Source organism: Gadus chalcogrammus, chromosome 5 (assembly GCF_026213295.1).
Source record: "Gadus chalcogrammus isolate NIFS_2021 chromosome 5, NIFS_Gcha_1.0, whole genome shotgun sequence".
Taxonomy (NCBI): domain Eukaryota; kingdom Metazoa; phylum Chordata; class Actinopteri; order Gadiformes; family Gadidae; genus Gadus; species Gadus chalcogrammus.
The window spans coordinates 11038254-11053253 of NC_079416.1; the positions used below are offsets into that span (position 1 = coordinate 11038254).

General features: G+C 52.2%; 1 protein-coding gene across 1 annotated transcript in view; it reads right to left on the bottom strand.

Annotated features, from left to right (window-relative positions):
* Positions 1 to 15000, bottom strand: part of akt1 (v-akt murine thymoma viral oncogene homolog 1) — a 35829-nt gene that overhangs the window by 7976 nt on the left and 12853 nt on the right. The window contains exons 3-10 of the mRNA XM_056590499.1: positions 10186 to 10314; positions 7158 to 7269; positions 6570 to 6696; positions 5609 to 5740; positions 5433 to 5498; positions 4708 to 4776; positions 4403 to 4528; positions 1533 to 1661 (exon numbers count right to left, since the gene is read on the bottom strand). Coding sequence (XP_056446474.1) covers positions 1533 to 1661; positions 4403 to 4528; positions 4708 to 4776; positions 5433 to 5498; positions 5609 to 5740; positions 6570 to 6696; positions 7158 to 7269; positions 10186 to 10314 — 890 coding nt within the window. The remainder of the gene's footprint in view (positions 1 to 1532; positions 1662 to 4402; positions 4529 to 4707; positions 4777 to 5432; positions 5499 to 5608; positions 5741 to 6569; positions 6697 to 7157; positions 7270 to 10185; positions 10315 to 15000) is intronic.

A 15000-nucleotide genomic window follows, 5' to 3' on the forward strand; every position in this document is an offset into this window, starting at 1 on the left:
GGGGGTAGAGGAGGACGAGTGCGGAGTGCCAGGTTCACGTTGATTCAATGGTTTAGGAAATGTTTGGGCAAGATTTTTTTATACAGATCCAAAAATTTCGAATCCAGCGAGAGGCGGAGCCAACGCCCGGCCCGGCACGTAGCTTAAAAGACCCAACCGCTGGAGGTCTCCTGCGCGGGGTCCGAGTCAGAGGAACCCAAACTCGCTGTTTACACACAACGATACGGCCACGCCATCGATACGCCGCGTTCAGGTGGAGCGGGGGAAAGGGGGGGGGGGGGGGGGGGGGGGGGAAACAAGGCCGGCCATTGAGGTCCGTCTCAAAACAATAATGGAGGAAAAGGGAGATGGGGAGGTGGAGCGGGCGAGGAGGAGGAGGAGGAGGGCTAGGAGCAGCTAGGCCCACGATGAAGACCAGCCCTCCGGCCCTGGGGAGGTCACGCCCGGCCTGAGTGGGGAGGGGGGGGGGGGGGGGGGGGGACTGTGCGTCTCTGGACTCCCTGGTGTCACGCAACAGCTGTAGACAAGGTGCCCCCCTCAGCTGTAGACCCCCCCCAACACCGATGGCTACAGCTCACGTTTCCCTCAGGACCGAGGCACTGCGGCCACCATGTCCGAACCCATCCCCTCCCCCTCCCCCCGCCCGCCCGCCCGCCGGCCCCACACACACACGTATACACGCATACAGGCACGCACACCCAGGAAATTCTGGATGGAGGCTAAAAACAACTATCGGGCAACTGTGTCAACACGGCCACCTCGTCTCCTTCCTGAAGCACTCCTGCGGCAACAGGGCGGCCTCTGTCTGTGCACACACACACACACACACACACACACACACACACACACACACACACACACACACACACACACACACACACACACACACACACACACACACACACACACACACACACACACACACACCGCCTGTGCTCACAATGCCGTATCAGATGACATAAGACCCTACACCCCCCCCCCCCCCCACACTTCTGACACCGGTCATACCTGCACGCGATGGCGAGTGCCCCCCCCCCCCCCCCCCCCCTATGGAGGCGGCCGCCCCGCCACAACGGGCTGTTTGCTCACAGACCTCAGGCACAGATTGGACAGGCCTTTGGGAACAGCTGCCCCGGACTCCCCTATTGTCTAATCAAACGCCATCTTTTGACTTTTTGTAGGATAGTGCTGCTAAATATTGGTTTAGTTACCGTTCTGCCCGATAACAATTGGCTGAGGATACTGCAACGGCTGCCTTGACCGTGTTTCTTTTCCTTTGCATTGAAAGTAATGCGGTCAAGCAAACGCCACGAAATTAAATGATTCAGAATGGTGCCTCCATTAATGACGACAAAGGCATCAACACAGAGTTAAGAGTTCAATTCCCATTGGGGCCACCCCTGCTACGAAACTTATTCACTCACTGTGTATAAAACTATCGGTGAATGTCCCCAAAAGGACATTCCTATTAAAATGGCCTGTATTGAACTGAAAGCTGAATGAGGTCTGATGTGTCGGAGTGGTTCTGATACCTCGGGGGCCAGGTACTCGGGTGTTCCGCAGAAGGTCTTCATGGTGGCGCCATCGATGATGCCTTCCTTACACAGACCGAAGTCTGTGATCTTGATGTGTCCGTCTTTGTCCAGCATGAGATTTTCCAGCTGAGGACACAGGAAGCAAAAAACATTTTTTTAACGTAACAAGCAGGAGAAATTTACTAATTGGAAAACGGATTAACAGAAAAGAGTGAAAACAGAAAAAAGTGAAAATAGAAACGGGTTGCCGTGGTAACGCACATACGCAGGGCGTGAGGTGCACATGGGAGGAGGAGGGGGCGAGGGGTGTTTGTTAGCTTAAGTTTTCTCTGGCTGCAGCTTTAACACAGATGTTTGAGGATTCAATACGACACCCAGCTTGTTTTTAATGTGCTTTGGAGGAGGATGACAGCAGAGTCCATGCCGATGATGGCAAGCGCATGAGAAGACATATGCAGACTTTATCCTGAAAGGGGGGATTGAAGCAGGTAGCCTAATCTCACAAATATGGCGAGGTCAAATATGGGTGAACAGGGCGTTAACAAAAAAAGATTATTTCTTATTTGTTTCGACCAATGAGGTTGCTGGAGGTGTTGATCTGTAGGGGCATCATTTGCTATCCGCCGCAAACACAGAGTTTACCAGCAGTAGTGAAGTGCAAAGAAATGTCTGTGAACATTTCAGATGAACACCATCTAGACTGGCCGTAGTAGGAATACACTTATTGAAAGATTCATCCACCTCAGTAGAATATCTTTGTAGTGAAAGAGGAAACAAGGCCGTTTGGGGTTTCTAGCCCAGACTCGTCCAGCCGTCTCCTCCCAGAAGTTCTTCTATAACATAGTAGGACTGCTGGGTCAGAGAGTCAAAAGTTGCCTAGTGCCTACAGAACCCCACCCTAAAAAAATATTAAATGAGTAAAGTGTTGTGCGTAATGCAATGTTTAAAACATAGAGAGGAATGATAAAGGACTGATCCCATCAAGCAGGAGTTTAAGAGCAGTTAAGAGCAGGTGTTCAGTTACGCGAGACATTTAATTATTAATTTGATTGCTCTTGACCACAGAGAGGAAGGGAGAGAGCAGGAAGTGGAGGCTGGCCGCCATGCGTGGTTTCAGCTGCCCAGATCTGTAAAGCTATCCACGAAACCTGCACACCATTGGTTTGATGCCACATAGGTTTTGCTTGACGAGATGGACAGGACTATTCGATATTAATGATCCGTCTGGCGATCTGTAGCCAGGTAAACAGCGAGGTTGAAACCACTGAAAGGGACCAGCTTCCCTCGACTCCTGCCTGACATGGCGGCCATCCTTCAGTAGCTGATAATGCAATGCAATACCAATTAGCATCAGCATGCAGCCTCACAAAGAGCCACGCCAGGTGCTCCTCAACACTCTTATTTGGTAAAAGATTTACTAAATTAGAGCAACCTTCAGCCTGCAGGAGACAGTCCAGACATCGGGAGGGAGAATTAGCATGCCCCGCTGTGAGCAAAACCTAATGTACGTTGATAGAAAGTTGGCCGTCTTAAGGTAATGCGTTGAACATGACAACGTCATAACTTGGCATCGGCCGGGGCTTTCTTAATGTCATCGTGCCCTCGTTCCACCTCGCACTCCCTCCCCCCCCCTCCCTCCCTCCCTCCCTCCCTCCCTGCTCCCCCCTCTCTCTCTCTCTCTCCCCCCCTCCCCCTCCCTCCCTCGGTGTAAAAGTCACCTGGCAGCTGTAGCTCACCCAGGGCTAGCGGCGGCAGTGGGGCCAGAGTCAGCACATCCTCTGAATCCTGCTACCCTGGCACTTTCAGAAGAACCCCCGGCGGCCCGCGAGGCTGCCTCGTAAACCCACTGGGGGGAGGGGGGAAGGGGGGGTAGTGAAGGAGAGGGATGGGGAGGGGAGGCGGTGGCGGTGGCGGTGTGGGTGTCTGTGCTGACCTGGCTGCTATGGTTTCATCAGCCGATTGAAAACCTGGGTGAAGGCTACAGACCGCCAGCAAATTAAACAACACTCTCCCCCCTAGTCTTCCCCATCCCTCCCTCCCCCCCCCCCCCCCCCCCTGCCTCGTCGTCACCCATCCGAGGTCTATGAGGTCATCCGAGGGACGTCTCCGCTCCCGTCGCCTCTCGTCAACAACCCTCACCACTGACATGGTCGCGGGCGCCGAGTGACGCTGACACAGCACTGGAAACCCGTACGGCATGAGGGCACCGAGGAAGACTCGCATGCTCTTATTATCCATCCGTGTGTGCTTGGGTAAGCAGCCGGACAGGCTGTGTGTGTGTGTGTGTGTGTGTGTGTGTGTGTGTGTGTGTGTGTGTGTCTGTGTGTGTGTGTGTGTCTGTGTGTGTGTGTGTCTGTGTGCCTGTAGGAGCTGGTGGCTGTCATTTGTTTATCTGCAGTCGGCTGTCGGACAGTGGCTGTGGCTGCAGCTGCAGGGAGGTCTGGGCTCTGGAGGAAAGAGGGTTGTCTGATCAATACGCCTCTGGCTGCTGCCATTGCTACTGCTCTGGACGGAGGCAAGCCCTATTTATATCCTGCCATCAGAGAGATGAAGGGAGAGTCGGTGGGAGGAGGAGAACGCAGAGCGCCGAGAGAGCAACACACAGACCGATCGAACAAGAGACTGAGTTATAGACGAGGAGAGAGGGAGAGCAACGGTGAGGGCGCAAAGGACAAAGACGTAGACACAGCGGAAAAAAAAAAAAAGCGAAATAGCGAGCGATAGAGAGGGGACTAGAGGAATGGTCCGGGTGAGTGCACACCGCTGTAAGAGGCAGGGAAGAGACGATGAAGCACGCACGTGCACGTGCACGCGCACACACACACACACACACACACACACACACACACACACACACACACACAAACCTTCAGGTCCCGATAGACCACGTTCCTCTCGGCGTGCAGGTAGTCCAGGGCGGACACTATCTCGGCGCCGTAGAACCGTGCCCGCTCCTCTGAGAACACACGGTCCCTGGATAGGTGGAAGAACAGCTGGAGGGGGAGGCAGGGGGAGGCCGGGGGGGGGGAGGGATGGATGGGAGAGGAAGGAAGGGGAAAGGACAGGGGGGAGAGACGCGGTTGAGAAAGCGTCCGCTCCAGCCCGCACGATCGATCGGGAGGCCGGGCGCGGCCTAGGGTACGTATTGATCGGGGCGATCAGAATGGTTTACCTCGCCGCCGTTGGCATACTCCATCACAAAGCACAGCCGGTCATGGGTCTGGAACGAGTACTTCAGGCCCTGCAGGGAGAGGGGAGAGGAGACACTGAAGAGACTCACCGCTGCACTGTGACATTTTCAACGCACACCATATATGTATATAAACATGAATAATATATTAACTATAGTGAATATGAATGCACTATTGATTTACATTTCTTTTCATCCTCAATGGGATTTCAACATCCTTCCAGAGCAGTTTGGCCCACGGTGTCCTTAAGAGACACTCTCCTCAACGGCCTGTTGATCACAGGCACAGGATGCGCGGCCAAACTGAGGCACAGTGTTCGGTTGTATCCCGGTCGAGCATCACATGATGTTATTTTGTGGACTCTGCGTTCCACTCGGTAGCCCAACAACACACCCAGCGCTCCAGCCTCAGACTGATGGAGGGCGGGGGCTGGTGAATGGGAGCACCTCTGTCATGTAGAGGAGGCCCTGCGACCTACTAGACTCCTTTTAGCACAGGGCTCTTCAGAACGTTTTGGTTAACCCCCCCCCCCCCCCCCCCCGCCTCGCCTCCTGTCCTGACTCAATGGGTCTGAGGGGCGGGTGAGTGGAGGCGCTGCGATGGACGATTGTGATGGTGAGGGAGGGTTTGCTTTAGGTTTATATGGAAGAGGGGCTGGGGTAGGGGGGGGGGGGGGGGGGGGGGGGGGGGCCGGGGGGGTCCTCACCGTCAAGAACGGATGCTTGGAATTCTGGAGCACTCGGTTCTCCGTTAGTGTGTGAGCAACTTCATCCTGGATGAAAAACACGGGGAGAAGAAAAATGAGCATTTTTGAGCGGGTTTCCCCACAATGACGGAGAAAAGCCTTTCGTATCAACAGGCCCCGGGGCCCCGGCCACCCACCTTGGCCACGATCACCTCCTTCTTCAGGATCTTCATGGCGTAGTAGCGTCCCGTGGCCTTCTCCTTCACCAGGATGACTTTGCCGAAGGTACCTTTTCCCAGGAGTTTGAGGTATTCAAAGTCGTGCATCGTCTGCCGAGGAGAACACACACACACACACACACACACACACACACACACACACACACACACACACACACACACACACACACACACACACACACACACACACACACACACACACACACACACACACACACACACAGTGTCCGGTTACCAACGGAAGACTCAAGCTCGAGCCAAGATATACCACCTATCCCCCAAAGGGACAACAACCACCCCAGGAGAATACAGCAGGTGCTATTTCAGCAACAGCTCAATCCCCACGTGTTCCAAAACGGCAAGGCCTCAGGCATGTATTTATACGAGGGAGGAAGCCAGGTCTTTGTTAACCTTTGATCCCCGCCGTGACGAAAACGTTTGCGTGAGGGACACCCAATCCCGCGGCCTCGGACCTCCGTGTCATGCCCGAGGGGGGAGGGGGGAGGGGGAGCACGCGGCGGTGAGACATGCCGACGGGAATGCTATCCCGTGCTAAGCTGCTCGCGGCTGATGTTGTGTGGAACAGCTGGGTATGGGGGGTGGGGGTTGGGGAGGCTGAGTGGGAGGTGGGTAGGGGCTGAGTGGGGCGGGGGGGGGGGGGGGGGGCGGAAGGAAAAGGTCAAAGGGCAGCGGGGTCTAGGTTAGAGGCAAACAAGTGAGAGTTTTAGGGTTTAGCAAAGTATAGAGAGACGACAAAAACGCCCCCCCTCACTCGATAAAGAGAAGAACGGACGGCCAACGGATCCAGGAGGGACCTGTGGAACTCGTAGAGCGAACCGACGCGGCAGAAGAAGGGGCGTCACGGGGGGAAGAGCACCCCACCGGACGGACATGGTAAAAGGGGGATAAAGTGCAGTACCACTTTCTGTCTGGGTTTGGTCAGGTAGGCCTCCATGTCCATGGGGTCGGGGGAGGAGTCCATCATCTCCTCCTCTTGTTTCTGCAGGCCCACGGCCACCGTCTGGATGGCTTTGGTCCACTCCTCCCTGCGGGCGGAACAAGCAGTGCGGCGATAGCATCAGGCCCCCATGATGCATTCATGATGCATTCCGACCCTGTAATTGGCTCCTTATCGTCAGGAAACAATTTCAAGTGTGACTTCAGCCAATCTCTCACTGACCTCCTGGGTCGGCGTGCGCGCGCGCGCACACACACACACACACACACACACACACACACACACACACACACACACACACACACACACACACACACACACACACACACACACACACACACACACACACACACACACACACACACACTCGTTGTTTGGATGAAGGTCTACTTGAAGCCAATGAGTGCTGAGTCTGACGTACCCGTGCGTGTGTCTGTGTGTGTGTGCCTCTCTCGCTCTCTCCGCTGGTTGTTCCAACCACAGGGAGGAGGAGGAGGAGGAGGAGGAGCGGGGACAGGGAGAGGGAGAGGGGTGGGCGGGCTGGCTTACCGCTCCTCGGGGGTCTCCACGTGGAAGGTGCGCTCGATGACAGTGGTCCACTGCAGGCAGCGGATGATGAATGTGTTGGGCTTGGGTCTCTCTGTCTTCATCAGCTGGCACTCTGACCACCGTTTGGAGGAAGGAGGGCGAGGCGGCGGACAGGGGGGGGGGGGCGGCGGCGTGGTGGATGGTTGAAGAAGGGGGAAGAGACAGAGCCACCGTTACAACCATTTATCTTGATCGCCGGCCCTAACAGACAGAGCCGGAGCCGGGGCCAGCCACTCTGGGATGGAACAGGTGTACTTTAAAAAGGATGAACAAAGCAATGATCCCCGAGTCTCTGGCTTTCCCTTTTCTCCAACCCGATTTCTTCAAGGAATAGAGTGGCATGATGTTTTTCAAAGAGTGCTTTGAGTACAATAGTCAATGCTCTTTATATTTGCAATGCCTATTATAGCAATATATACATACATACACAAATATATATACATACACACACACAAATGCCGTATGACATGTGTGCAGTAGCATTTTTGTTTTTTGTCAGTCCTTGCTCTATTCTGCTCTATTGGTGACGTGAAGATTAAAAACATGTTCAGGAAACTCTTTGCGTCTTCGGATGCCGAGGTTAGAGAGTGAAACTTAACCCCTTCGCCCGCGGGCAGAGTTTAAAGGGTGGATTTGAGAAAGTGTTGTTACACGCACCCCTCATCAAAGAAGAGATTCAAAGAAGAGAAGAGACAGTTCTCCAATAATTCAACCCTCACTCCCAACTCACGCCATCACACTCCTGCAGATGTTGCGTTGAGGGACACATACCAATCTGTCAGACTCACAGGGAATACAGATGGAACGAAGAAAGTGGAACTGGCGGTGAGCAATGATTCACATTTGTTCTCATTAGTTAGAAATGGAAGGACAAAAACAAAAACAGCCTTGATTTTCATTTTTTCCAGTTTGCTGTTGCAGGGGGCAGTTTTTATGCACGGGATGACAGCCTGATATTGGCAGTGCTCCACTCTCTCTACTAGCATAGCAGTACTTGCTGAAGTCTATGACCCCTATATATTGCCTTTTCCTGCGTCCCAATAAAAACGATGGTTCCTAAACGCTACGGTAAACAAAATGGCCGGACAGGATATACGAGCAGTTTCCCTGGTGTCCGACTCAAGAGAAGGGTTCTTGCGGCTAAGTTAACGCTACCATGCTACCATGACGACTAGTCAACTGGCAAATGAACAACGGTGAGCGCACCGAAGCCCGGGGTGAACCAGGAGATACCTTAGCCCCCCTCCCCGTGGATGCCGCCTGCGTCCGACCACTGTAGCGAGGCCAATGAGCTGCTCTACGGCGAAGAAATGACTTTATACCGCAGCACAGCGCTAGAGAGGGGGCCGCGGCTAGGCCCTAAAGCCGGCCGTACTGAAGCATCCAGGGCCTTGTGCTCAGTGCACTGGAAAATAAAGGGAGGAGAAGTGATCATTTGATTGCTAGACGGGAAATGGGAGCCTGGGACGAAGGAACAAAGAGATCCGTACATGTACGTTGTACGCCTCACCATGAAGACATGTGTGAATGACACCGTGGTACTTATGTTTTGATGACATTGGATAGATCAAGTAAAAGCTGCAATATACTGTATATCGTTGTATTTTAATGTTGAGACAAAAATACTAAGTATTTTATTAACTTTAATGACCCTAATTCTAATATATTGGGATCATGATATTTAAATAGCCAAACATTAGCCCAAACTGTGGATGTCTGAATACATTCAAAATGTTTCTCCAAAAACTTTGCTCATTTCCTTTGTAAACTATTAACAAAGAAGACCCGCGATTTCCACGCCAATCATAATCTGTCCAAGCAAATGGCATCACGATGATGCAGCGAACGAAGACATCTCCCCGCCCGCGAAAAATGTCCAACCGTTTTGGGCGACGAAAAAACCAGACAAGAAGACGATTACAGGACCCAACGATCAGTCACACCGCCGCGTCGCGGCTGAGCCCCCTTTCTCCGCCCGGCGCGTCAACATCTGCCTCGGCGACAGAAAACCTGTCAGCACAATTGTCAGAACGGCGACACAAAATGGCCTCCGCCTGATGGATGGAGCATAGGCGCGTGGACCCACCACTGTGCTCCAACATGGCGCTCCGTCACGGCGTCTGTGGGATCCAGCTGTAGCACGCCGCCACCCCCCCCCCCCCCCTACCCCCTATCAGCAGCCACGCAAACGGTTTGTACTCTCGCGGCGAGGTCGCGGCGCTGGAAGTCTAAACAGGAGCAACCGTCGACGGAGGGAGGGGGAGGGGAGGGGAGGGGCGGAGGCGAGAGCGGGCTTCAGAAGAACGGAGCTGAGATAAATAATTGAAATCAGCCGGCTAATAGCCACAATAACTCAAGAGTGTCAGGGAGGAGGCATTCGGTTAAACAAACAGTATGTTGTCTAATTGCCGTGTTCAGTCACTGGCACAGCTTGTCCCCGCGCCTATCTGTGATGGGGCGCTGCGGCGGGCTCGCCTCCACAGTCATTCTTCCACTTTTTTTCCTCCCTCTTGTTGTCTTATTTTTCTATTCATAATAAACAGCGCGTTAGGGTGAGATACCAAGATTGAAGAAGAAGGGAGAAAGAGAGAGAAAGAGGGGGAAAGAGAGGGAGAGTTATGACTTTATAAGAATGGCAGTGCAGTGATGGCAAACTGTTTGGCGTGTTATACCACACAGAACCCTTCTCCCTGCGAGCGGGACCCTCACACCCCGGGGGGTTAATATTGAACTGGTTCAGTCTCATCACTTCACTTTTGTCCCATTTCCCCTAATCTTTTCTTTTATCCCTGTTGCATTGTGTACTCTGTGGACTCGGACGCAGCCACTGCGTTGTCTAATGCACAACATGTGGATATGAAGTTACATAGAGACTCTCACCAAGTATGTAAACACATCAACTCCGGAGACAAAACACAGTTGCCAGCAGTAAGAAAGGGGGGGGGGGGGGGCAGAAAAGTGTGCAAATTGTACAGGAACAGACACTCACGTGCGACAGAGAAGTTATTTAAGGGGGTCTCCAGCTGGTCCACATCCTGCGGTCGCTCTTTGTAGCCGATGAATGTACCGTCGCTCTTGAGGAGAAAATACCTCGGCCTCCAGGTCTTAATGTACTCTCCTGCGTGAGACATGAGAGAGAGAGTTAGAGAAAGGGGGGAAATAGTTTAGAGATTGCTTGAAGGGGGGGTCACACACACACATGATGCACAAAACTGTGTAAATGTAAAGCATACTAAATGTCAACGCTTGCATTGTATATAGAACCTAAACACAGTGAGCTATAGCGTTCGATATTCTCATCCGATTGGGTGAGATGGGGGACTGGTTGTTCTGCGCTCTCATTGCTATGCTATGCTACCATGCAGTGCTTCACAAGAGGACCACCTTGTCGGCCTGCCTTTCTGACTGGAGGTCAGTGGCAGGACAAATGGGTTTACTGGGGAGTCAGGAACCTTCAGCCCCACCCTGACGGCCCCCTCTGACCAGAAGTCCCCCCCCCCTCCCCATTACACTCTTTTTTATGTCAAGGTGTTCGAAATCATCAGTTTTGTCCCATTTGTCCTTTAAACGGCAGAACAGTGGTCTGTGGATAATGAGGAAGGAAACACGGAGAACAGGAATTCAAAACATTGCGTGGCTCTAATGGGCAACCAAAGATATTTTTTGTTCTGTAAAAGTTGTCAATTCTGAGCATATCTCTGTGTGCGTGCGTGTGTGTGTGTCTGCGTGTGAGGCTAAGGGATCAGAAACAGTAACTTTTTTTCCTCTCCTCTTAAAATAGCATTTCAGACAGAGTCTATAAAGTTCATCCGTGCATGTCAATCCCATCCACTTTAACACACGAGAAACTCTGAATCCCTCACATGCACACAAAATGCAATTTACTTCGGCGACGGTTCAGGAAATGATGCGCCAGATGTTAGGCAAAAATGAAAGAAAAGTAGAAAAAAAAGATTACGCACCATAACAAGGCAGCCTAACATACTGGAGAGAAATTTGAATATTTATACAGGAAAAAGTGTAATTTATTTTTAATTATGGAGCAGTGTATTAACCCCATGCAGCGCCAAAGCAAGCTGTCTTTAATTGCCCCATTTCCTCCAACACAGAAGTGTTTGTGTGTCCAATTGAGAGAGCAGGCAGGCAGGCAGGGTGTGTGTGTGTGTGTGTGTGTGTGTGTGTGTGTGTGTGTGTGTGTGTGTGTGTGTGTGTGTGTGTGTGTGTGTGTGTGTGTGTGTGTGTGTGTGTGTGTGTGTGTTACAGGATCAGTCGATAAAGTCTGCTCTTCTTGCAAAAGTGCAGACATTAGCAGGCCCTTGAGTATAACTGGCCCCAGATCAGTCCAGACAGAGCTAGACAATCCTTGCCCGCTTCCTATCAAAACTGGAGATTTCTTTGTATATTCTTCTGCCTTTAAGATCAACAACGTGCGGTACAGAAGGTACCGACTGAACTCATTCATCCCCTTCTTGATTACTATATGGAGGGGAAAACCCATTCATTTAAATGCAGATGTGCCTGCGACCAGATAGAAACGTGATACAGACTATTAAGTGCTTTCTGTAAAACCCCCGCCAGGACAGAACGGAGCTATTACGCAGAAAACAAACACTATGGTGTAAAAAAAAAAAAGAAAAGATGAAGAAATGAAAAAAAAAGAAAAAAAAATTGCCACCTGATTTACTGCAACTGGCAAGGTGGCAGAACGAGAAAAAAAGAAACACCCGGCCCAGAGCAAACATCTGCCCCGCAGCGCAGCATATTTTAGACTTCAATCTGTAGCAGATGTCCAATATGTTGTTACATTTTTCATCATGCCCAGGGTTGGGGTTTTTTCATCCCCTCTGTTCTGCAGGGTATGTGTTTTCGCACACCAAACGCGGCTCATTTTCGAAAATTACCTCGTCTTTGTCAGCCGTTCTGCGGTGGCTACACGCATATGCCTCGTCCCTAATTAAACACGCACACACACACACACACACACACACGCACACACACACACACACACGCACACGCACACACATACACACACACACACACACGAGGAATCCTCGATGGATCTGTTCCACTGCGCATGGCCGAGATGAAATGATTTCAGGGAGTAAATGGTTTTGTTTGAAACTCGAGGCCTTGTTCATAAGTTGCCAAACCTAAAATAGGTCTCCAGACAAACGTAACTGTGGCGAGTTAATAAAAATATGTGCTCCTTAAGGCGGTGTATTAAAATGCCATTCCATTCTTTTTCACACCAGGCGTATATTCAACAAATACGGGGTCTGGTAAACGTTAAACCATAATGGACTGCAGTATTGTAAATAAGGGAAGAAAGGCTTCATGGAAGACGCGAGCTGGTGCTTCTTTATAAACAACGTCACCTGGCCCCTTATCGAAGAAAACCCCGTCCCGGACGCTGAGCCGAACCCCGCCCTGAACGGCGAGCATAGTGGGGTTGCTAAAAACATTCCCTCGTGATTCACACAGGACTTATTTTAGTAGCCGTCAGAGCAGCAGTCCCGGTAGGCATCGCAACCGACCACAACAGCAACCACGACAACCTGCTCCAAATGTCGCTTCCTGGGCGTCGCCCACACCTCACTCCGCGCCGCAGCCCCAGTGTCTCTTTGCCCCCCTTCCCCCCCACCCTCGAGCGTTTTGTCCCTGTATGCTGGGCCCCCAGCTGGGGCCCCAGTCAGTGGTCAGTGGTTCTGGCTGACCCATATTATCCAGCCAAGGCCCATGCCAGCCCTTCCTCACAGAGGACACTATGTGCACAATTTGGCGGCGCCAGCAATGGCGTGTGTGTTTGCGTGCGTGCGTGAGCATGTGCGTGTGCGTGCGTGCGTGAATCCTGCCGGCGCCATGACAATGTGCGAGGAAGAGCTCATTCAAATCTTCCTCATTATGGCCGGCGCTGTGTGGATGGCGTGTTTGCTTAAGCCTCGCCAAGAGCCAAGGAAAGCCAGTTTACATATCGTGTCGGTTGCCCAAAGACAAACTATTTCTAGCCTACAGTGCGGTATATTGCATTGTGGTTTTTGATTGTTTCTTCACCGTCAGTTCTCATCATTTATCATCACTTAAAACCAAAACTCTGGCAGGCACCGACCCACTCTGGTCAGACGCTGTGGGATAATGCTCTGGGTGATGAGTCTTAGTTTCCCAGGCCCGTTTGTTTTGTTTGCGTATTTGCATTGGCTTCTGTCAGGCAGACTCGGCGGCCGCGGATGACGCAACCTTGCACTAGCGTGCAGCCGACTCCACACTCCTCTCATGGCAGGGGTCGGGCTCCGTGGCGTGTGTGTTATGGTCAATGACACCGTGTCAATAGGACGCCGGCCGATTTCCTCGTCACCGTCGGCGTCAAAGCCAACGGCCTCCGTCTCCGTCTCCTTTGCAATATGTCGCATCAGCGGTACATCAAAGTGTGTGTGACTTTGCGCGAATGAACCGTCCAGGCAGACACGGGGGGGGGCGGAGTGGAGACGGGGGGGAGTTCATGAGATCAACAACAGGCTCATCAGGGGGGGAATGTGACACCCACAGTCCACCTCTAAACCCCTCCCGACACTCTGGCTCACAGCGCTTACATTCTGGGCGCCATCGCACGCAGAACCCGGCCCCCCCCTTCGCCTTAGAAAGGTCATTCTTTTTGTTTAATGAATTACTAGGTATTTTAGAGGAAAGAGGAAATGCTAGTCTTCAAAACATCCCACTTCCCCCACCCCCCTCCCACACACAGAAAAGCCACCGCATGAACCTCCAACTGAGGAAACCTTTCCTTCCTACACGGACCACGTCTTTGCCACCCCCCCCCCCCCCCCCCCCCCGTCCTGCTCTCTAGACAAACACGACGCACACACTTCCTCATCTGCGACCACAGACGGGGTCACATGACACAAGAAGTGGAATAGGCCACATCCGCCACACGGCCGCGTGTCTGCCGTTACTCAGAACTGGCTTCATCTCTTTATTGGGTCGGTTTCCTTTCCCCTCAGTCGGAGGATCAACAACAGCCCCGCACCGATCCTCGCTGCCTGACTCGTTTCCTGCGCCCGTCCATTTCCCCTTTCTCGTATCTAGAACTTTCGATATGACCGGCCTGAAAGTGAAAAGCGGGGCCTCAGGCTTGGCGAGGGCCGTCGGGGGGTCAGCCCCGGCACTGCTATGTGTTCACCCCCCCCCCCTCTGTCCTGCCTCTGTGGGGGGGAGACGTCCGACACGCCACAGAGCACACCTGTTACATAGAGAAGATCACTGGAGGACAGTTCCTTCTCATAAACTCACTCGTCCAGGTGTCATAACTTAATGTAGAAACACAGTGTGTGTGTGTGTGTGTGTGTGTGTGTGTGTGTGTGTGTGTGTGTGTGTGTGTGTGTGACAGGCGGACAGAGAACAATGAGACAGGACAAGCGAGCCTTTTGCTTTTCAAGTCAATTCATCTTCATAGTTGCTCCAGTTAAATAAACAACTTTTGATGTCAGAGCGTTCTGCAAAACAGGAAACCTCCACATAGACATCATGGCCACAACCCAGATATGATATCTCTCACTCACACATACACACACAAAGAACACAACCACACAAACAAGAGAGATCTAAAGGGTGTGTGTGCATGTGCGTGTGTGTGCGTTCTACATGCACACACGCACGTCTGTCACACAGACACAGACACACACCTCAGATATTTCTGTCAAGCCATCCCTGAAATGAGCAGATCTCATCGTTTACAGCACATGCGGGCGCCTTTCCAAGAACGCCTGCTGCTCTGACATCCGTAACGCGCGCCTCTGACGCCTGCGTTTTA